The 23,593-nt window shown below is 46.8% G+C and overlaps 1 protein-coding gene across 5 annotated transcripts in view; it reads left to right on the top strand.

Moving 5' to 3' along the window:
* Nucleotides 1-336: 336 nt before the first annotated feature.
* Nucleotides 337-23,593, top strand: part of CPNE9 (copine family member 9) — a 29,473-nt gene continuing 6,216 nt past the window's right edge. Inside the window, exons 1-10 of one of the 5 annotated variants that reach the window (XM_080992906.1) lie at nucleotides 337-665; nucleotides 1,127-1,190; nucleotides 3,225-3,328; nucleotides 4,326-4,430; nucleotides 5,398-5,439; nucleotides 8,389-8,464; nucleotides 17,400-17,453; nucleotides 18,478-18,539; nucleotides 19,774-19,820; nucleotides 20,655-20,836. In XM_080992906.1, coding sequence (XP_080849032.1) covers nucleotides 3,237-3,328; nucleotides 4,326-4,430; nucleotides 5,398-5,439; nucleotides 8,389-8,464; nucleotides 17,400-17,453; nucleotides 18,478-18,539; nucleotides 19,774-19,820; nucleotides 20,655-20,836 — 660 coding nt within the window. In that variant the 5' untranslated portion in view covers nucleotides 337-665; nucleotides 1,127-1,190; nucleotides 3,225-3,236. Of the gene's footprint in view, nucleotides 666-1,028; nucleotides 1,191-1,507; nucleotides 1,560-1,606; nucleotides 1,761-3,224; nucleotides 3,329-4,325; nucleotides 4,431-5,397; nucleotides 5,440-8,388; nucleotides 8,465-17,399; nucleotides 17,454-18,477; nucleotides 18,540-19,773; nucleotides 19,821-20,654; nucleotides 20,837-23,593 lie in introns of those variants that run through there. The other 4 variants (XM_080992904.1, XM_080992905.1, XM_080992908.1 and 1 more) reach the window with 4 other exon arrangements.

The following is a 23,593-nucleotide window of genomic DNA, read 5'->3' as shown; positions in this document are numbered from 1 at the left end:
CACTAATTATTTTTGACAGGGCGTCCTTCTCACCACTGCCTGTCTCCCAAATACACAAAGTCAGAATGGATTGGCCGCTGCCACACCGATTAAAGTCAATTTGCCATGTTGCAAAGGGGGAAACAGACTTGTCACTGCCACGCTACCCAGCCTCTGCGTTGCTCCCATCTCCCTCTATGTCTCCTCCAAGCAAGGGGTCTTGATCCCGCTAATAAGGCTCATGCCAGGGATGGGGGAAGCTACGGCCCTCCAGATTTTTTGGGACTCCTACTCCCAGCAGGTCCAGCTAGATGGTCAGTGGTCAAGGAGGATGGAAGTCAGACTCAAACAACTAGGGATGTGGGGTGGTGGTAATATAAGTGACTTTCCATATCATGCTTCCCAAATGGCAGATTTCAGGTAGGTCCTGGGGGGTTCTTTGTCAATCTAATCTCCCTGTACCGCTTTTGTTTTCTAGTTCAGGGGAACTTTGACTTGAATGTTCAGAAACACCCATGGTGGGCTCCTTGTTGTTCTGAAGCAATGCATTCTGGGAATTCTCTGGCACTGAGTGCGGAGGAGTTCTTTATCTTGTGTTTTGCCAGCCACACACACAGAAAGTCACTTTATGAGGATTAGTTACATCTTAGCACCTTGTTAAGAGCCTGTTACTCCTTTTAGTTAAGGTGATTACAGAGGGATTAAAATACGGGAATTAGCAGCAAGGTAAAAGGCTGGGCCAAAAAGAGCTCGCTTTCACTTTGTTGCTGCTTTTCAGGGGTATTTCAGGGATGAGGAACCTGGGGCCCTCTAGACAGGACCAGGCTCCAACTTCCATCAGCCCCAGCCAGCATAGCCATTGGTCAAGGACAATGGGAGTTGTAGTCCAAAATCTGGGAGGGCTGCCGGTTCCCCATCCTTCTTGCAGCGCCAAAAAGAGGTAGCCAAATTCTTGGCTGACAAGGCCTTCATTTGGTGGTTCAGAGTAATATTTGAACTTTCTCCCCTGAGTCCTGCCCAGTTACTCCAGTAACGTCACCACACAAGTGTCAGCAAAGCCAGCACGAATGAGGCCTTTCTGTGTGCAGCCATGGGATGTAGAGTACTTTCAAACTAAACCTGTGTGTGTCTCTTTCTTTCCTTTTAGGGGGGTTCCGGGAAAGAAGTGTGGTACAATTGTGCTGTTTGCTGAGGAGCTCAGCAATTGTCGGGTGAGTTGCCTCCCAACGTTGCTGGGAACCGTAGTTTCTGCCTCACCAAGCCACCCTTCCTAGCACCTGTGGCAAACTACAGTTCCCAGAATTCTTTGAGGGGAAAGTCACGTGCTTTAAATGTATGTTGAATGCGGTTTAAATGTATGGCATGCATCTGCACTCATTGAACGCAGCAGGGCTTGCTTCAGAAATGTATAGGATCGCACAAATATGGCAGTGATGCATTTAGATAGATTTTTGAACGCCTGCTACATTTCGGTCAGGGCGAGCCAATTCAGTGCCCTCCAGATGTTGTGGACTACAACTCCCATCATCCCTAATCACTGGCTATGTCGGCTGGCTCCAGCAACATCTGGAGAGCCACAGGTTCCCTGTCTCTGTTTAAAAGGATGCTTCCTTCACTGGGCATAGATGACCAGTGAAGTGGCAGTTGAGGGGAAGGCCTGAGCACAACCCAAAATAAACCCTCTGTGTGGATATAACCTTATTGTTATCCCCAACCGGCGATTTCGCCAACAACTGGTGACTGAGTGGTTCTCTGGGCTCAGGGCCACAGAGTGGGATGAAGTAAGGCAACAACATCTTGGGGCAACAACTGTCCAAAAAGGAAACTGGAGTCCAGGATTTTGCAGGCCTCTGATGACTGACCTGCCTCAGATTAGTTGTATCCATCCACCATTTCCCTCCCTCTTGCCCTTAGCCCATGGGTAGGAAAACTAAGGCCCAGGGGCCGGATCCGGCCCAATCGCCTTCTAAATCCGGCCCACAGACTCCCGCGGCCCGGGAATCAGCATGTTTTTACATGAGTAGAATATATCCTTTTATTTAAAATGCATCTCTGGGTTATTTGTGGGGCCTGCCTGGTGTTTTTACATGAGTAGACTGTGTTCTTTTATTTAAAACACATCTCTGGGTTATTTGTGGGGCATAGGAATTCGTTCATATATTTTTTTCAAAATATAGTCCAGCCCCCCACAAGGTCGGAGGGACAGTGGACTGGCCCCCTGCTTAAAAAGTTTGCTGACCCCTGCCTTAGCCCCTTCTTATATGCTGACCGCCACTTCAGTACGCTTAAGGTACATCACCTGACGCCTCCTTGATTTCAGGCTATAAAGCTTTCTTTCTGCTTTTCCCCCCTGCCATATCGGTTTCTTCTACCCACAAACTGTTCACTCTACAAACACCGCACCCCTTGCACTACGCTTGTGCTGTTGGCTCTGTCCTCACGCTACAGTAAGCCCACAACTTACACAGGGGTTACCTTCCAGGGATCACACCTAAAGCCGAAACAGGCAGCGACTGTTTTGCACACATCCAACAGATGCGTGACTACTGACACATGGGTCCTTTGGGACCCGGAGGAGGGCACAAAGAGGGCAGAACGGGGGGGGGCTTATGCCCTTTTAAAATGGCACCTCCTATGCCCCTTTTGTGCCTGGCGTGCTCTGGTCCATGGGGTCATGAAGAGTTGGACACGACTAAACGACTAAACAACAACAATGCCCCTTTTAAAATCTGGGGGGTTTTTTGAGGAGGGGTTATTGGGTTGTTGCTTTTATGTTGACAATATATCTTGTGGTTTTATATTTTGATTTTGTTCTGTGAACCGACCGCCCTGAGACCTCTGGGTATAGGGCGGTATATAAATTCAATAAAAAATTATTATGTGCCTTGCGCCAACATACACAGGGACCACGAACAAACCCGCCCCCCATGCAGAGTGGTCACCACCTCTATGGTCAAAACACATTAGGTTCAATGGCTGGTGGGATTGCCAAAGTCAGTTCCCTGGAAACCCCAGGAAACTTCCTCCGCCTTGGTCTCAGTGTTGCCCTTGTAAGGAAGAGGACAGCGGAGACAAAATGATAATTCATTAGCCCTGCCTACGATTGGCTGCGGCTGTGCCTCTCATGGGCTCTGGCGCCACCTGCTGTTGTCCTCCTGCCTTACGCTCTGCCAGTCCCATGGGCTATGCATATATTAGTCTTGAGGATGTCCCCACCTCAATCTGATCCAGCTTTTCCCTTCCAGGACATTATCACCATGCAGCTGTGTGCGAACAAGCTGGACAAGAAGGATTTCTTTGGCAAATCCGACCCCTTCCTTGTTTTCTACCGCAGCAACGAGGATGGCACGTACGCAAGAAATACCTGACACCCGCCTTAACTGTAATGTTTGTGGCAGAGCCATTCCTTGATCCAGAACATGAATTCCAGAATGCTCCGGGCTTGCAGTAGGCAGAGGGAGAGGGGAGTTCTGGAAGGAAGAAGGTCTAGCCTGCGTGTAGCTGTTAAGCAAGGAAGGATCTCTAAAATATACGGTACCTCCTGCCTAATAAGAGTAGACTGAGTCCAGGTTCTTATTTCCCAGGACTCTGAACACAACACATGTAGAATTGTAGTGCTGGAAGGAACCCCAAAGGTCATCCAGTCCAACCCCCCTGCAATGCAGCAAACTAAAACATCAGTTTCTGCGCTTTACTCATATTCCATTTGACATTGTGGCTCCATGTGCACTACGTATTTAAAGCAGCATCATACCACTTCAAACAGGGCTTCCCCTCGCCCCAATGAATCCTGGGAACTGTAGTTTGTTAAGGGTGCTGAGAATTGTCAGGAGACACCCCCCCCCCATAGTCCTCACAGAGCTACAGTTCTCCAAGTTGTTCAAGAGCCAGTCCCTCTTCCCAGTGAACTCTGAGAATTGTGGCTCTGTGAAGGGAAATGGGGGTCTCCTCACAACTCTCAGCACCCTTAGCAAACTACAGTTCCCAGGATTCTCTGGGGGAAGCCGGATGCTTTAGGAGCAAGATGTGGGCAGACGCTCAGGCTATCACCAAAACACATGCTTTTTAATCCGTGTGTAGTAAAAAGGAAAATATTGAGATCTGCAGCTAAACACGATGTGCTGAGGTTTATGGTTTCTGCTTAGATGTAGCTAAAAGGGACCCTCGTGCCCATGAGATGAATCCCTAACGTATCGTACGGCCTGCCCAAGTCATAACCCTTAACCATCCATATTTCCCGCCATGCCTATATTGCCTTTTCGTTTCTGCCGCCATGCCCACAAACACACACAGCAGCGCTTCCTGTTCTCCTGTGCCCATTGCCATGACCCTTTTCCTGGTTCCAGGTTCACCATCTGCCACAAGACGGAGGTCGTGAAGAACAACCTGAATCCCGTGTGGCAGCCATTTTCCATCCCTGTGCGGGCGCTGTGCAATGGGGACTATGACAGGTCAGAGTTTATATACTGTTCTGATAATTGTAAGGTTCTCACACACACTGCGGGCCGCACTACAAAAAATCTTCCTTCAAAAGTACAGTGGTACCTCGGTTTTCCAGCGTCTTGGAAGCCGAACATTTCTGTTTTTTCTAACACCAAAAACCCGGAAGTAATTGCTTCCTTTTTCGAACACTTTTCGGAAGTCGAATGACTTCCGCTGTATTTTTTTTAAAAAAAATTCAATTGACTTTGCCGACTAACCTTTGCGCCTCGGCTGTCGAATGTTTCGGAAGTCAAATGGTCTTCTGGAACAGATTATGTTCGATGACCGAAGTACCACTGTATTCCCTGGAAACAATAAGGCACTTTGTTTTAGCACACAGAACAATCCTGAAGCCATCTTGGCTGTCTTAGTGACCCCAAATATTTCCCCTGAGGTAGATGGATGTGCCTTGAGGGGGCGGGGGGGGGGAACCCCTTTCCCAACCTTTCTTTTCACTTACAAATCTTTCAAATCCTGTTGAAAGAGCATATTTTGTGTATGAATAGGAGGGGGGTGGGCAGGTCTGTGACAATGGTTTCAGAAACTAGGGTATTTTTACCTTTTCAAAGGAATGGCCCTGCAATCAGCAACCATTATCAGGTATCTTGACAAACAGGAGAAAAAGCCACACTTCAGAATCTCCACATAGGGATGGCAGAGACCTCGGCCTGTAATTCTAAAGAGAGATTCTGTCCACTCCTGTAGACAGTACTAAGCTACATGCAGTATTGCTGGGTTAAGGCAGCAGTCTGTGTTCCTGTGTATGCCATCAGTTCTAGCCCCAAGGGTTGAGTATTTCTGACAAAGGCCCTCACAGAGCACCCAAACAGATCAGAGGTTGTGGGAAAGTGTTTCGCACACACAAGCCCCGCTAGTCGGGGACCTTCTCAGAACCGAAATATTTATTTCAGCCTTGGTTTGTCACTTGCATTCCAGGACGGTGAAGATTGACGTCTTTGACTGGGACCGGGATGGCAGGTGAGGAGGTGGTGGGGTCTGCAAGTCTTTAGAACATTCTCTGGTTCTGTGGGAGAACCAACCTATGGGTCACTTTGAGGATCAGTCACTCAAAACAGGATATATAAATCACACACATGTGTGATTTTGTAGTGCAGTCCTGTGCACGTTTACTTGGAAATATTTTCTTTCTTCTTCTTTGGCGATCACTCGTAGTCGAGTAAGATTGTCTTAACAGTGAGTAACACGGTCTGAACAGTGAGTCCGTAAGTGACTGTGGAGGCCAATTCTGGATCCACACATCCTTCCACAGTGGGGACACAGGTTTCCAGGCGGGAGTTGATCATGGTGAGGGTTTGCCAAGCGTGCCTTTCCTCTTTCGTCCTGAGTTCGAGCATTTTCAAAGTCCATGACACATTTGGTAAAGGCTGTTCTCCAATTGGAGCACTCGCAGACAAGTGTTTCCCAGTTGTCAGTGTTTATACTGGGTTTTTTTTAGATTTGCCTTGAGTCTTTAAACTTCTTTTGTTGACCACCAGCATTACACTTTCTATTTTTAAGTTCGGAGTCGTTGTTTGGAAGACGGTAATCAGGCATCCAAACAACATGACCAGCCCAACAAAGTTGATGTTGAAGAATCATTTGCCTGGAAATATATCACGTTGAAGTCGCAGGGTTTACTCCTGAGTTACGTGTGTATAGGACTGCAGCTATTTAGGCTTGAATTAGTCTCTGCCAACCCAGTGCCCTCCAGATGTTCAGGGCTATAATTCTCATCAGCCCCACATGCTGGTTGTGGGGTTAAGAGAGTCACAGTCCAGGTTGATGAACTCTGACTTTAATAATGAAAATAAAGAAGCAGGAGAAGAAAAATCCCAAACAACACCATTTTCAAAGTAATCGAGTTGTTCTCTGTTGAACTCAGGCTGGAAGTAGCAAGGAAGACTTGGCCAGGGCTAAGGGAGAACCATCCCAGGACATCTAATGTAGCAAATACGACATTATTAGCAAATAGGCACATAGGCCTAAAAGGTTTACAAGCTAGTGAGGAAAGCACTGTGCGAATAGAATAAAGGAACAGAGCACTTCAGGGCACTAGGGCCAGAAAAGCACAGTTGCCCTAAAGCAACAGAGGGATCTGCCTCTGCGTTAGGGGTCCCTGAGAGCATCCTCTCTGCTCCTGTTTGCAGAAATAATTCTGCTCTTCCCCTTCCCGGCTTCCAAGCCCCTTTCAAAAACATTCGACCTGAAAGTGCTTTCAGCGCTCCCGTTTTGTGCAGTTCTTTACAAAAAATATATATATCACAGCCTCTGTTTTCTTTCTGAATAGGGCCAAGATCCATGCATGAGAAAGGTGGCAGAGTGAACTGTACCACTTCTGGCTGCAGGTGGGAGATACCATTTCTAATGCTCCCCTGAAAGGAACCTGCAGTTTGTGGGGAGAGAGAGAGAGAGGAGAGAGAGAGGTTTTAGCTCAGCACACTCCCTGCTGTGATTAATTCCCTGCTTGCAGGTTTCTGTTTCTGAATGCAGGAGAGCACTCAGAAACAGTTATCTCCTTCCCCGCCTGCTTTCTGGACTGGTACATTTTACCATCTCAATCTGCTGCAACCTGGAGGGCATTAAGTTGGCCAAAGTTGTTCTGGTGTATATGTAGATCTATGAAGCAGGGCTGCAGAACCAGTGGCCTGCTGCTGCTGCTGCTAAACTACCAGACTTCATCAACCCCAGCCAACATGGCCATTTTGTCTGGGCCTGAGATGGCAACTGAAGTCTAGCAGCCTTTCACAGAATCATAGCGCTGGAAAGGGACCACACGGGTCATCTAATCCAACCCCCTGCAATGCAGGAATCTTGTTGCCCAACACGGGGCTCGAACCCACAACCCTGAGATTCAAGGCTCATAGATATACCATTCTTCTAGAAGAGCAAAGAAGATCTGGTGAGAACTGGAATGGGTGACGTAGCTGAGATTGTCTTGGGGAGTAGGAGCTCGATGCTTGGTGTTCTGGAATTGTTATTATTATTATTATTATTATTATTACTACTACTACTACCCATCCTTCAGCCTAAGGTCCAAGGGCACATTTCAGCATTTAAACTCAACATTGAAACACAATATAAAGGTAAAGGGACCCCGTGACCAACACTGGGGTTGCGGCGCTCATCTCGCTTTATTGGCTGAGGGAGCCGGCGTACAGCTTCCGGGTCATGTGGCCAGCATGACTAAGCTGCTTCTGGCGAACCAGAGCAGCGCATGGAAACGCCGTTTACCTTCCCATCGGAGTGGTACCTATTCATCTACTTGCACTGGCGTGCTTTCAAACTGCTAGGTGGGCAGGAGCTGAGACCGAACAACAGGCGCTCACCCCGTCGCGGGGATTCGAACCACCGACCTTCTGATCAGCAAATCCTAGGCTCTGTGGTTTAACCCACAGCGCCACCCGCGTCCCGAAACACAATATAGAAACAATTTAAAACAACTTTCAGTTGCAGTTTTTAGGTGGCTCCCCAAAATACGCACCTCATGGGTCAAAAGCCAGGGCAAAGAGATGCATATTCAGCAATCACAGGAGAAGCTGTATAATAAAGATGCCAGGATATAGCATCTGTGGGATGGAAGCTCCACCACTTAGGGGCTACTACAGCGAATGCCCTCTCCAAGATTGCCTCACCTCAAGCTTCTGAAAGTGGAGGAACTACCAATAGGACTCCCTCTGCCCATCTTGGCACCCAAGAGGGTCTGTAGGAGAGAAGACAGACTTCCAGGTGTTTGGTGCCTGAGTCATTTTGGGCTTTGCACACTAACCTGAACACCTCGAATGGGATGCTTGAATTGACAGCCGGCGCAGCTGTTTTAACACGGGGGTGCCTTTAAGCAGGTATGCTTAAATAGCTGAGCTCTGACACAAGTGTAAGACTGCGCTGGAACCAATTGGCTGAACTGCTTCTTCCTCTTTGGCCCAACAGCCATGATTTTATCGGGGAGTTTGCCACAAGCTACAGAGAGCTCTCTCGGGCCCAGAACCAGTTCACCGTCTATGAGGTAAGCTTCTTTCAACTTAAATACTTAACACTGAGCAACGCTAGTTTTTGTGGGTTGTTTTTTTTTTGCATAGCTAGAGTTGTAACTTGAATCAACAGATTGTGTTTCTAGAGTGGAATCCTGTGAATGTACCAGACTTGTAAGAGCTGTGAATGGTGGTGTTGTTGTTATTTTGCAAAAAACTTCATGTTTCTAGTCCTCATCGGTATGGGGGGAAAGCTCAAAAGAATGAAGGTCATGGTCTGGATTCGGTTTCCACTGTGGACTGTGGACTTTTTCAGACTGTGTACACACTATACCTTTAAAACACACTCTTTCCCTCAAAGAATTCTGGGCACTGTAGTTTGCTAAGGATTGCTGGGAATTGTAACTCTGTGAGGAGTAAACTACAGGGCCCAGAAGGGGGGAAACATACTCTGAATGTGTTTTAAAGGAATAGGTGGTGCGCAGCATTAGTTGCCAGCTTTTGAACTGGCCCGTCACTGTCCTTTTAATGGTGATTTGATCCACAACAATTACCGGTAATAGGTGATAAGCTTTGGCCAGGGATCAGCAAACTTTTTCAGCAGGGGGTCGGTCCACTGTCCCCTAGACCTTGTGGGGGGCCGGACTATATTTTGGAGGGGGGAAATGAACGAATTCCTGTGCCCCACAAATAACCCAGAGATGCATTTTAAATAAAAGGACACATTCTACTCATGTTAAAAATGCGCTGATTCCCGGACCGTCCGCGGGCTCGATTTAGAAGGCGATTGGGCCGGATCCGGCCCCCGGGCCTTAGTTTTCGTACCCATGGCTTTGGCTCTTTCCATGCTGCAATAAGCTTCAGCACTTAATTTCTGCTGATCAGACTGATCAGTTGAAGGCAGAAGAGGGGCCGCAGCTGAGAGTCAGAGCACATACCGTATTTTTCACTCTATAGGACGCACTTTTCCACCTCCAAAAATGAAGGGGAAATGTGTGTGCGTCCTATGGAGCGAATGCAGGCTTTCGCTAAAGCCTGGAGAAATATTTTTTTCTTTATTTCCCCCCCTAAAAACTAGGTGTGTCCTATGGTCTGGTGCGCCCTATGGAGCGAAAAATATGGTACTTTTCATGCATAAGGCGCCAGGTTTAATCCTTGACAACTACAGCAGGCAATAGGAAAGAACCCTGGAGAGCTGCTGCCATCCAAGTAGACAGTATTGGGCTAGGTTGACAAATAGTCTGACCCGGTATAAAGCACATTCTTAGGAGCAGACTGGACTGCATTTGGAAGCTGACTTGTATTGAGTCAGACCATTGGTCCATCAATCTAGCTCAATATTGTCTACACTGACTGGCAGCAGCTCTCCAGGGTTAAAGGTGCAGACACTCCCAGCCATGCCGGGAATCAAACCTGGGATGTTCTGCGTACAAAGCAGGTGCTTTACCACTGAGCTCTTAGATGTTTCTTTTCTTTTCTGGCCAGTTGGCAACCCAGTCATTACTCCCCAGCCACTGCTTAATGGTTTCCAATATCTCAAGTCCCATTATTCCTCCCCCGCCCTAACTGTTTTGTATTGAGAACAAACCATGTACCTACCCACCCTAGATGATGCCGTCTCAATAAGTATTATTACCACTTTGGGTGATGTTGCACAGTTTGCGCCTGCAGTTTAATAAAATCCAGCATCTCTGATCTGTCAGAGGGAATAAATAATCATCCCGAATCTGCTCACAGCAAACTTCAGCTTGCGGCGTTATGAGAAATAGGGGGAGCATTAGGGGCTGGCGCAGTTGGATCCGGGAGGTGGGATACTGTTAAGTTGTGTGTTCGATCCCATCCTCGTCGCCAGTGTTAAGTTGTGGGTGAACATATCAGACGACACAGCAATTCTTCAAACAGCTCTTGATTATTCACAGGCCAGAACAGAACTGAACTGAAGGGTTCAGCCAGCCTGCTTATATAGAGCTCCACTACAATGCAACAGTAACTACTTTCTGTAACTATCCAATCACTGAACGTCACTTTCAATCCCTTATTTGCATATGTGGACCTGAGTGAAAGCTATCTACAGTATCCCCCTGCTGGCCCAGGGTGAAAACCTCAGTACACAACAGATACCAAACAAGATTTCTTTGGGATGCCTTGGCAGGCCGACTCTGCTCATGCTCAGAGTTGCTTTAGATAATATATTTAGCATGCAGCCACGGCACACGGTATATGCTAAAAAAGTTACCATTGTGTTCAATAATATACAGTCGTACCTTGAAAGTCGAATGGAATCCGTTCCGGAACTCCGTTCGACTTCCAGAATGTTCGGAAACCAAAGTGCGGCTTCTGATTGGCTGCAGGAAGCTCCTGCAGCCAATCGGAAGCTGCGGAAGTCCCACTGGACATCCAGGTTCCAAAGAACATTTGCAAACACTCACTTCCAGGTTTGCAGCATTCAGAAGCCAAAACATCTGAGTACCAAGGTGTTAGGGATCCAAAGTCTGATTGTATATGGATGTGTGAAGGAAAAGAATTTCCCCCACAGCTGCTGCTCCCCACCCCAAAATGCCGCTTGCCCATCCCAATCCCTGGCACTCTCCCAATTTTGTTGGGCTCCATCTCCCATCAGCCCCAGCCAGGATGGTCAGGGATGATGGGAACTGTAGTCCAAAACATCTGGAGGGCACCAGGTTGGGGGAAAGCCAGAGCTCAGCTGGCAGAGCATCAGTTTTGAATGCGAAAGGTCCCGGGTTCAATTCTGGCATCTCCAGACAATGGCTGAGAAAGACACTGACAAACTGGAACGTGTCCAGAGGAGGGCAACCAAAATGGTCAAAGGCCTGGAAACGATGCCTTATGAGGAACGGCTAAGGGAGCTGGGCATGTTTAGCCTGGAGAAGAGGAGGTTAAGGGGTGATATGATAGCCACGTTCAAATATATAAAAGGATGTCACATAGAGGAGGGAGAAAGGTTGTTTTCTGCTGCTCCAGAGAAGCGGACACGGAGCAATGGATCCAAACTACAAGAAAGAAGATTCCACCTAAACATTAGGAAGAATTTCCTGACAGTAAGAGCTGTTCGACAGTGGAATTTGCTGCCAAGGAGTGTGGTGGAGTCTCCTTCTTTGGAGGTCTTTAAGCAGAGGCTTGACAACCATATGTCAGGAGTGCTCTGATGGTGTTTCCTGCTTGGCAGGGGGTTGGACTCGATGGCCCTTGTGGTCTCTTCCAACTCTATGATTCTATGATTCTATGACTTCCCTGGAGAGCAACTGACCGTCAGTGTGCTCTGTTTATTTATTTCCTATCCCACCCTTCCTCTATAAGGAGCTCAAGGGGGTCTACACGGTTCCCTTTCTCATTTTATCCTCGCAACAACGCTGTGAGGTAGGTTAGGATGAGAAACGGTAGCTGGCTCAAGCTCACAGGGAGCGTTGTGGCTGAGCAGGGATTCGAACCCTGCTCTCCCAGGTCTTAGTCCAGCACTCTAACCACTGCACCATGCTGGTTCTCAACACTGAACTGCTGTAGATCAGGGGTCAGCAACCTAAGGCCAATGGGCCGGAAGCAGCCCGCGGAGGTCATTTGACGAGCCGTCCCAAACCGAGCTGCCGGCTCACGTGCTGCGCTAAACCAGCATGTTGCAGCGCGGGGACTTGCTTCCGCGGCATCGGAAATCGCGTCTGCGCACGTGCAGATACTGGAAATCACAGGCCCGCGCACTCATGCACGCGCACAATCCTGCCCACAGAGGGATCTCTGTGGGACCGTTCTGGCCCAGGCAAGATAAACCTTGCCGAGCCCTGAACTAGATGGTCGCAGGGTCTGTAAGGCAGCAGCCAAGAAGTGACTAGTGGGGGAGCCAGGCTGGAGTGCGTCTTTCCTTGAATCAGGGCCCCAGCATCTGGAACTATTTCCGCATATAAACTATTTGCAGGGCGGCAGCTCTCCGCTTGTGGCGATCTGAAATGGCCAACGGATATATTTGTGGTACCCACTCCGTTACTGAGACAAAAAGTGTTATGTACTGAAGTTCTCACCCTGGGCCAGCAGGGGGATACTGTAGATAGTTATGCAAATAAGGGATCGAAAGTGACGTTCAGTGATTGGATAGTTTTAGAAAATTGTTACAGTTACGTTGTACTGGAGCTCTATATAAGCAGGCTGACTGAAGCCTTCAGTTCAGTTCTGTTCTGGCCTGTGAATAAACAAGAGCTGTTTGAAGAATCGCTGTGTTGTCTGATATGTTCACCCACAACATAACAAAAAGTATGGGCACAGGGGGCATGGAGGAGACCCTTCATGAACTCCACAAGGCCCGCCCCTGACTCTCGCCAGATTTAGCCCAATCATCCTGCCTCATGTAGCATTCTTAAACTGGTAGCTGAGTGGGGCGTCTGCCTGTATTCCTAGCCCTAGTCTGGGGTCACACGGTGTATTTTGCCACACAAACAGAAGAGGGTTGGGATGCTCAAGGAAGCTGCCGGCCGGCCCCCCAGAAGGAAAAACATTACAATCAGTATTGCGCTGCAATTTGGATAATTGCCCTAGACAGGAATTTAAAGCAAAAAACGGTTGCGGCAGAAAAGTGACTGGATCTGAGAGGACGTGCTGGTCTCATCTCTCTCTCTTTTTCTTTTGCTGGCAAACCAGACCCACAGGATCACTTTTGATTTCTAGTAGTGGCTTTGTCTATTAAAAAGGAATGAGCCAAATCCCCTCTGATTGATTGCCAGCATGATTTAGAATAATGAAGGTGGATGAAGGATGTCAGGCAGGAAGGAGACTGCCGACTCTGTTGCTAAAGTGTTGGGTCGAATTGTAAATGAGCAGGATCCTTTTTTGTTTTATTTATTTTTTTGGTAGTGAGAGTTACAGCAAAAGTTGTGTAGTTATTCTCCTTGCAAAAGGTACAGGATACCACATGGGATCAGATGCTGCAACAGACACTGCACTCTTCTTACTCTGTTTTCATTATATTTTGAGTGATGTTGTTGTTGTTATTCTTAGATTTGGCAATAGCTCTTGGATAAGCAATAAAGGTTTGATTTGATTTTGAGTTATAGATCGCTTTACATACAAGATCCCCAAAGAGATGTGACGTTCAGAACCTCTCCGGCAACCCGGAAAAACATGTTTGCTTTCCCTTAAGTCAGGCATAGGCAACCTCAGCCCTCCAGGTGTTTTGGGACAACAACTCCCATGATCCCTAGCTAACAGGACCAGTAGTCAGGGATGATGGGAATTTTAGTCCCAAAACATCTGGAGGGCTGAGGTTGCCTATGCCTGACTTAAGTGAAACTACAAGCAAACTTCGGGCCATACCCCAGTTGCTTCTATCCCAGATATCTAGTTTGGAACTGATATCCTTCCTTTGGGCCTCATCATCCCCTCTCTTCACCCCTCAAAGAAGCCGTTGCAACATCCATCATCTGTCCTGCTTCTTATAAAGTTTCCTGTTGCTAGACAGGACGAATTTTTGAATAGAAATTATTGAAAAATATTGATCATGGGGACAGATCTTCCTCCTCCTCCTCTTCTTCTTCCTCTTCTTTTCATTTCATTTCATTTCATTTCCATACTACTTTATATTTTTAAGGGGAGAAAATCTCAAAGCAGTTCACAACCTACATTAAAACAGCAAATAAAACAATCCAGAATAAAAATAAAACCTTACTGAAGAAAGCCGAATACAAAGTATACATTTAAATACAATTAACATTCATCCAAACATAATTAACAGGAAACTAAAATATTATCCTAAACTTTTTTTAAAAAAAAACACTACTGCAGAACGCACGTTTAGCAGAGCAAAGTTAACAAAAGAATTATCTTAAACATTTCCAAAATAAAGCATCACTAAGTGAAATCAAATATAAAACAGCGTAACTAGCAAAAGAATAAAATATTCTCATAAGCAAAGAACATATCTGCTGCTGTAGCTGCAAATCCTGTCAGTGGTGGTTCATGGTGGGGGCTGTGGACGCTCATGCTATATGAGCTAGGTCTGCACCAAAAGGTAACCAAGAGAGACTCTGTCCTCTTCAGCAGGTTCAGCTTTTGTAGCTGGAGTCAATCAGGACCCTGCGCTCCCAGGTCAGGTGGAAAAAGGCCCGTAAGCCAGGAGCAGGTCTTCCAGGACTCACAGCCAACTTAGATGAGCAGTTATTAAGAACGTAGAAGGCCGCCTTATACAATGGTACAGTCATACCTCTGGTTACAGACGCTTCAGGTTACGGTTTTTCGGGTTATGGACGCACCGAAACCCGGAAGTACCGGAATGGGTTACTTATCGGTTTCCGTGGTCACGCATGCACAGAAGTGCTAAATCACACTTTGTGCATGCGCAGAAGCGCTGAATCGCAACCCGCGCATGCGCAGGCGCGGCGCTGCGGGTTGCGAATACTGTGGGTTGCAAATGTGCCTTCCACACGGATCACGTTCGCAACCCGAGCGTCCACTGTACCTTTGTTCTCAAACTTAAACCATTCCAGGGGTCCGTTCCAAAACCAAAGTGTTCCAAAACTAAGGCGCTCTTTCCCATAGAAAGTAAGGCAAAATGGATTAATCCGTTCCAGACTTTTCAAAACAACCCCTAAAACAGCCATTTAACATGAATTTTGCTATCTGACGAGACCGTTGATCCATAAAATGAAAGCAATAAACAATGTGCTGCAGTCACACAATCAATCAGTAGCTGAAATGGCTTCCACAAGTCACAAAAACAAAACGAAAAAGCTGCAAAAACACAAAAGAAATAGCAAAAACACAGACCTCAGCGTAACACTCAAAAGGGAAGTGTGGCATTCAAAACGGAAGCATAGCACTCAAAACGGAGCACGTTCGGCTTCCAGAAAACATTCTTAATCCAGAACACTTACTTCCGGGTTTGCAGTGTTTGGGTTCCAGGTTGTTTGAATACCAAGGTATTTGAGAACCAAGGTACCACTGTATTTACTTATTCCTGCATTACAGGGGGTTGGACTAAATGACTCTTGGGGTCCCTTCCAACTTTATGATTCTGTGACTGAGGCCCTTGGCCCACAGCGCTCAGAATTGTCTACATTGATTGGCAGTGGCTCTCCAGGGTTTGAGGCAGGGGATCTTCCCATCCCCACCTGAAGGTACCAGGTATTGAACCGGCAGCCTTCTAGATATTGCTGGATAATGTATCGCTATACTGTGTTGTGTTAGACCGCTCTTTTTCCAACTGAAAAGTGGCGGCTCAGCAGCATTGAAGAGCGTGCAAGCAAGCAATGTGCTTGCACAAGCCGGAACAGGTTAGACCAGGGGTCAACAAACTTTTGCAGCAGGGGGCCAGGGCAGTCCACTGTCCCTCAGACCTTATGGGGGGCCGGACTATATTTTGGGAAGAAAAAAAAAAGAACGAATTCCTATGCCCCACAAATAACCCAGAGATACATTTTAAAGAAAAGCTGACCCAAAACACCCACCCACCCCATTCACACATGAAAACAAAGACCACCACAGCCAACCACAAATGAATAACCACATCCTAGGCCAACCCCAACCTCTCTCACCACCAAAGGAACACAAGTGAACAGCAAAGAACCTGCACAAGCAACACTGACACCAAACCCTAGATATAGTAAGTAAAATAGAAACATCGCCACCCGATCTCACACCCACCCATCTTTCCCCCCCTCCACCTCTTTCCCCCTTTTCTTCCTAATGTCTCAACAAATGGAACTGATTTGTAAAAATGTTACATGGGGGGGGGAAAATATGAGAGAGAGACATTGCACACACTTTTGTCAATCAAGAAAATCTTTGATAAAATAAATAAATGAAATAAAATAAAAGCACACATTCTACTCATGTAAAAACACCAGGCAGGCCCCACAAATAACCCAGAGATGCATTTTAAATAAAAGGACACATTCTATTCATGTAAAAACACGTCCGCGGGCCAGATTTAGAAGGCGATTGGGCCGGATCCAGTCCCCAGGCCTACTCATGAGTTAGACAGAAATGAAACCAGGGGCAAGACTACAGAATGTCAGTTGGTGATTGCTAGTCTGAAATTACTTCTTATTGCTGCTGTTTATTGAATTTATAACGCTAATGCAGCAGTTCACCCTTGGAGGTGGCGCCCTTCCTCCCCACAGATCCCAGGGTGGCAAGCAAATGCACCGTTTAAAAATAAAAATGGAGCAGCAATATTCTGAAACCGCTAAAACACGCTAAAAGAAATTTGCAGTTAAAAATATCTAAAAGCCGTTTCAGTTAAAAACATTCTGTCAGAAACTGCACTTATAAACACCATTCTATCCAATGTTTATGGGGGGAACAGGAATACTTTCAAGTTCTTCATGCAAGTTAATAATGATGGAGACAGGCACACCTCACTAGGGAGGGCATTCCACAACCGGGGAGCCACCACTAAAAAGGCCCTGTCGCAGTTAATCATCAACCAGGCAGCCCCCAGTGGCAGGACCATCCGCAAGACCTCACCTGGTGATTACAGTGGTACCTCAGGTTACAGACGCTTCAGGTTACAGACGCTTCAGGTTACAGACTCCGCTAACCCAGAAATAGTACCTCGGGTGAAGAACTTTGCTTCAGGATGAGAACAGAAATCGCGCGGCGGTGGCGGGAGGCCCCATTAGACGAAGTGGTACCTCAGGTTAAGATCAGTTTCAGGTTAAGAACAGACCTCCAGAACAAATTAAGTTCTTAACCTGAGATACCACTGTATAGTGTCCAAGATGGTTGATAAAAGATGGATAACTTTTTACTTTGTATAAGGGATTGGATTTGGCTTTCCGGACTGTTTGATTGATCCTTAAAATTCCACAATCTGTGTAGCTGCTCAGTTGAGGTTATGATAATGGCCACAAATATGAAGTATAATGGTTGCAAAGGATACAACTTTGGTGACGGTTGTTGGGAGACAAAATGGTGGCGGGAGAGTTGGCAACAGAGTCACCTTTCCTTGTTCTTCTGTTTCAACCCCAGGTTTCAAATCCTAGGAAGAAATGCAAGAAGAAAAAATACGTTAACTCTGGGACAGTAAGTATGGGGGATGTTATGTTCTTCTCCTCTCCCCCCACCTTGAATTGCTAAGCGCCAGCTCCAGTTGCTGAAGGGTTTGGCTTGAACCTGTAAGACGGGGGATAGGAAATCTCATGGCTTTCCAGATGTTGCTGGACTACAACTCCCATCAGTCCTCAACCACTGTGGATCAGGGATGATGGGACTTTGAGTCCATCAGCATCTAGAGGAGTGTAGGTACCCTAACCTGCCGCAGAGCATAGATGATCTGGTGAACTGGAGTGGGTTGCTAAGATTCCTGTGTTATTTTGGGAGGCGGGACAAAAATTCCTACCTGTACCACCAGCCCTTCCTTCCGGTCACAGGGGAAGCTGATCTGGATCAGGACTACACAGAGTGGGCAGAGGTTTAAAGCCCTCTTTCCCCAGGGTCCAGATCCGCCCCCCATCACCAACTTCCTATTTACATTTCCAAAAGCGGTGTACACAGTTGCTCACTGGGTGAACAGTGTCACACGCCATGCATTGAAAACACATTGGTAGAAATTCAGCTCAGCACTATGGCAAATGTTTTGCCAGCGCAAGCTTTTCTGGTTGCCGGATGGAATGATCCCCCCCCTCCTGCCCCGCAGGCTGTTCTGTGGGTTCCCCTGACCTTCCCAAGCCAATTTGGGGGGGGGGGGGAGAGGGGGGAATGCCTCGTTGAGCTGGCAGATACCCTTCTGTGGGTTTCCACTGGCAGGACTTGTGAGTTGAACGCAGTGGGGAGTTTAGACATGGAAGGGCAATCCCACAAATGTTCTGGTGCATTTTCCCTATCACAAATACCCTCAATCTTTTCGGGGGGGAGCAAGCTTGTTGTGCAAGGTCAACCGCAATTCTGCAACCTGAATTTGCCAGCATGTGATCATATCCCACTCCCAAAATAGCAACAGTCTAGAAGCACCTTTAGGCTGCTACAGAATAGAGCCTCCAAGCTGCCTTTCTGACTACATGCGTTTCACATGTTGTTGTTTTTCTGTCTGTCTCTCTGTTTCCGGTAGGTAACGCTGCTGTCCTTCGCAGTGCAGTCGGAATACACCTTTGTCGACTACATTCGAGGCGGGTGCGTTGGTTGAAAAGCTGGGGTGCCTCCCTAGGGGCCTGAATCTGGAGGGCCAGGGGCTGGCTGCCCTGTTATTGATGGATGGAATGCCCATCTTTCACCCTAAGGTCCCAGGGTGGGTTACAACACTGAAGTGCCACTTTGCAATACGATATTAAGTCCTGAAAGACCTACATTGGCTCCCAATACGTTTCCAAGCACAATTCAAAGTGTTGGTGCTGACCTTTAAAGCCCTAAAGAGCCTCAGCCCAGTATACCTGAAGGAGCATCTCCACCCCTATCATTCGGCCCGGACACTGAGGTCCAGCTCTGAGGGCCTTCTGGTGGTTCCCTCACTGCAAGAAGTGAGGTTACAAGGAACCAGGCAGAGGGCCTTCTCGGTAGTGGCGCCCACCCTGTGGAACACCCTCCCATCTGATGTCAAGGAAATAAATAACTATCTGATTTTTAGAAGACATATGAAGGCAGCCCTGTTTAGGGAAGTTTTTAATGTTTGATGTTTTATCACTTATTATTTATTATTATTATTATTATTCTGTTGGGAGCCACCCAGAGTGGCTGGGGAAACCCAGGCAGATGGGCAGGGTATAAATAATGAAATAATTATTATTATTATTATTATTATTATTATTATTATTCGTCATTTAAAACAACTTACCATTGCAGAAATATATATCCTAAAAATATATCCAAAAATATCTTCCAAAATTATACACCTCAAGCGTCAAAAGCCAGGGTAAAGAGGTTCGTCTTCAGCATTCTCCGAAAGCTGTACAAAGAAGGTGCAGACACGCTTCTGCGGGGAGTTCCACAGCTTAGGGGCCACTATGGAGAAGGCCCTCTCGCAGGTCACCACTCCCACGCCCAAGCCTCTGATGGTAGGGGAACTACCAGCTAGAGCAACTACCGCTCAGCACCTGAGAGGATCTGTAGGGAAGGAGGCTGTGCTTCAGATATTTGGTCTCTGAGTTGTTTAGAGCTTGAAGCACCAACGCCAGCCTTCACAGCTTCTCGGGTATTACCCAGGAGGAGACTAGAGGAGGGTGGCCTAGGCAGGAAGGCAGAACAAGACAAGCGCATGAAGCATTGAGAGGATGACATGCCTGAGGTCTGGCAAGAGACCGAAGGGTTCTGGTGGGATTAACCTATGAGGAAGAACACAGCTAAGGGTGTTTTGGGGGGCTCACAAGAATGGCAGCATCCATTTCTCTCTCTCCTCCATCCCACCCCTTAGGACACAGCTGAATTTCACCGTCGCCATTGATTTCACCGCCTCCAACGGTGAGTGCAGCACAGCCGAGGACCCTTGGGCTAAAGGCAGATCTTTAACCTTCCACCTCTGTGGGGTTGCCTGCCCCCGCTCTCAAATGTGGGGCTGTGGGAATCCTCCCGCAAAGAACTTCCACACCAGAATTGGTCTCAGGACAGGGGAAGGGGAGAGAAATGCCATTGTCCCAGTGTGTGAGGAGTCAAGGAAGAGGGGAATTCACCTGTGGGAGAATGAAGTGGAAGTATTAGGCCAAGTATTGGGACGCGGGTGGCGCTGTGTGTTAAACCACAGAGCCTAGGGCTTGCCGATCAAAAGGTCAGTGGTTCGAATCCCCGTGACGGGGTGAGCTCCCGTTGCTCGGTCCCTGCTCCTGCCAACCTAGCAGTTCAAAAGCACGTCAAAGTGCAAGTAGATAAATAGGTACCGCTCCAGCAGGAAGGTAAATGGCATTTCCGTGCGCTGCTCTGGTTCGCTAGGAGCGGCTTAGTCATGCTGGCCACATGACCCGGAAACTGTACGCCGTCTCCCTCGGCCAATAAAGCAAGATGAGCACCGCAACCCCAGAGTCGTCCGTGACTGGACCTAATGGTCAGGGGCCCCTTTACTTTATTAGGCCAATCAAGGTGCCGTTGAGGAGAAGAAGGAAAGTATGAAGAACTACCCAAGGTTCTGTGAATTCCCAGAGGAGGGAGGGAGCCAAGCCAAGCCAAGATGGCGGAGGGTTGCTGGCTTTTTGATATGGGTTTACGAATGCTGTGTGTACGGCCTGTGGGAAGCCGTGGGGCTGAATTTCTGGGGGAATGGGGTTGTGGGATTCTGGAGGCTGACCAAATGCCTTTTCACAGGGATTCCCTCCCAGCCCACCTCCCTCCATTACATGAGCCCCTACCAGCTCAGCTCCTACGCCATGGCTCTGAAGGCCGTTGGAGAAATCATCCAAGACTATGACAGCGACAAGCTTTTCCCGGCCTACGGCTTCGGAGCCAAAGTCCCGCCGGACGGCAAGGTGTCCCACCAGTTCCCTTTGGTAGGTGGGAAACCCCCCCAGTTGCAATGATGGGAGGGGCTTGCTGCACGTATGGCCCCAGATTCAATCCCTGGTGTCTCCATTTGCATGCATCGGGAGTAGCAAACATACTGCCAAGTCAGGAAGGGCAAAACTGAGCTAGAGGGATCATTGTCCTGACTTATGAGGCAGTTTTTTGCATACCTGTGGAGTCGGGTTTTAGGGAAATCTCTGTGGGTCAAACCACAGAGCCTAGGACTTGCTGATCAGAAGGTCGGCGGCTCGAATCCCTGCGACGGGGTGAGCTCCCTTTGTTTGGCCTCAGCTCCTGCCAACAAAGCAGTTCGAAAACACGTCCAAGTGCAAGCAGATAAATAGGTACGGCTCCGGCAAGAAGGTAAATGGCGTTTCTGTATGCTGCTCTGGTTCTCCAGAAGTGGCTTAGTCATGCTGGCCACATGACCCGGAAGCTGTACGCCAGCTCCCTCAGCCAATAAAGCGAGATGAGCACCGCAACCCCAGAGTTGGCCACGACTGGACTTAATGATCAGGGGTCCCTTTACCTTTACCTTACCTGGATCATTGTATACCCCAGAGGTTCACAAGCTGAGCTCCATGGACCATTAATGGTCAGTGAGCTCTGTTGAGGTGGTTTGTGGAAAGACTTTGGAACAGTCAAGTCATTTGTACCTAGTTTTGTGCTTTCCTTTTCCCCCTGACAACGGAGATCAAGACTGTCTTAACCAGAGCCAGATTTACCAGCCTGGGACTCTGGATTTTCATAATATATAGTTTTCCCTTTAAAATATGCTAGTCAAAGAGGCCGTTCTCAGCACAGCTTGGCCCCTGACTTTCCTAATACGGTACTGGTTTTGAGAATGAACCTCCATTATCTCCCAAGATGGATGCCATCAACAACAGCAACAACAATTTTGTATGGATCATTTTGATGTTTTATTTTATATTGTTGAAAACCACTTAGAAGTGTTTGGGTTTTGGTGCTGGTTTTTTTCCTCCTTGCTTTTTTTTTTGTACATTCAAACAGTATATAAATGTTTTTTGTTTTTTTTAAAATGATATTTATTAAAGTTTCAAAAAATACAGGAAAATACAGAATACAGAAAAAAAGTATAAAGTTTTTAAGATATAACAAAAAAGTAAAAAATAAAAAGAAACATACAAAATAAAACAGTTAAAAACGCGTTAATTTTCCATAACCTATCTTCCTTGCACTTATTTCCCCGGACCTCCTCGTACCTCCCTCTTTTGTATTCCAGTTCAATTTGTTAGTTCAGCAAATCCTTACCATTAAACCTTTACCCATTTATAAGCCTTTTTTCGTATCTCTTAAAGCATTACAGCTGGAAACTACTTAATTTCTATCCAACATCCTTCTAAAATTCCTTAATTTTACAATATTTCTGTAAATAATCTTTAAATTTCTTCCAGCCTTCTTTCACTGACTCTTCTCCCTGGTCTCGGATTCTGCCAGTCATTTCCGCCAATTCCATGTAGTCAATCACCTTCATCTGCCATTCTTCCAGAGTGGGTAGATCTTGTGTCTTCCAATACTTTGCAATGAGTATTCTTGATGCTGTTGTGGCATACATAAAAAAAGTTCTATCCTTCTTTGGCACCAATTGGCCGACAATGCTCAGAAGAAAGGCCTCTGGTTTCTTCAGAAAGGTATATTTAAATACCTTTTTTATTTCATTATAAATCATCTCCCAGAAAGCCTTAATCCTTGGGCACGTCCACCAAAGGTGAAAGAATGTACCTTCAGTTTCTTTACATTTCCAACATTTATTATCGGGCAAATGATAGATTTTTGCGAGCTTGACTGGGGTCATGTACCACCTGTATATCATTTTCATAATATTCTCTCTTAAGGCATTACATGCCGTAAACTTCATACCTGTGGTCCATAACTGTTCCCAGTCAGCAAACATAATATTGTGTCCAACATCTTGTGCCCATTTAATCATAGCAGATTTCACCGTTTCATCCTGAGTATTCCATTTCAACAGCAAGTTATACATTCTTGACAAATTTTTAGTTTTGGGTTCTAACAGTTCTGTTTCTAATTTTGATTTTTCCACCTGGAAGCCAATTTTCTTATCCAGATTATATGCCTCCATTATCTGGTAATAATGAAGCCAATCTCTCACTTTATTTTTTAATTTCTCGAAACTCTGCAATTTCAATTTGTCTCCTTCTTGTTCCAAAATTTCCCAATATTTCAGCCATTTGGCCTCCATATTGAGCCTTTTCAGAGCTTTCGCTTCCATTGGTGACAACCACCTTGGAGTTTTATTTTCCAATAAATCCTTGTATCTTGTCCAAACATTCAAACAGTATATAAATGTTGTCAAATAATTTCATAAATCAGTGATGGCGGCACCATGGTTAAGTACATGATTTGCCGAGACCTAGGAACTTTGCAGTGGTCCTCCGGAGTGGGGCAGGGAGAGTTAGAGAACTACCATTACATAGACCCCAAAAAGAAATTCAGAGCGTGTAGTCAAGACTTTCTGCTTGCTCTCTGTATTGACACCTGGTGGATCTGCAAGAGTAAGAAGATTCAAGGCTGTTGCCAATAACTACGTTCGCTGCAACACACAACACACTCCGTTTCTGAGCCACTGCAGAAGCCTTTGCCCTGCTGTAAGTAACAGACATGTTACAACTCAACAACAAACCGGCAGGCAGCCTTTTGAGGGACGTTGATATCCATCAAACCAGCTTTTTAAGAAACGCACTCTGTATCTCCCTTTGTAT

This window comes from Podarcis pityusensis, assembly GCF_964106645.2.
Source record: "Podarcis pityusensis genome assembly, chromosome: 2".
NCBI classification, from domain to species: Eukaryota; Metazoa; Chordata; class Lepidosauria; order Squamata; family Lacertidae; genus Podarcis; species Podarcis pityusensis.
Note: the sequence above shows the minus strand (reverse complement) of the source record. Positions and strands in the feature narration are given on the sequence as shown.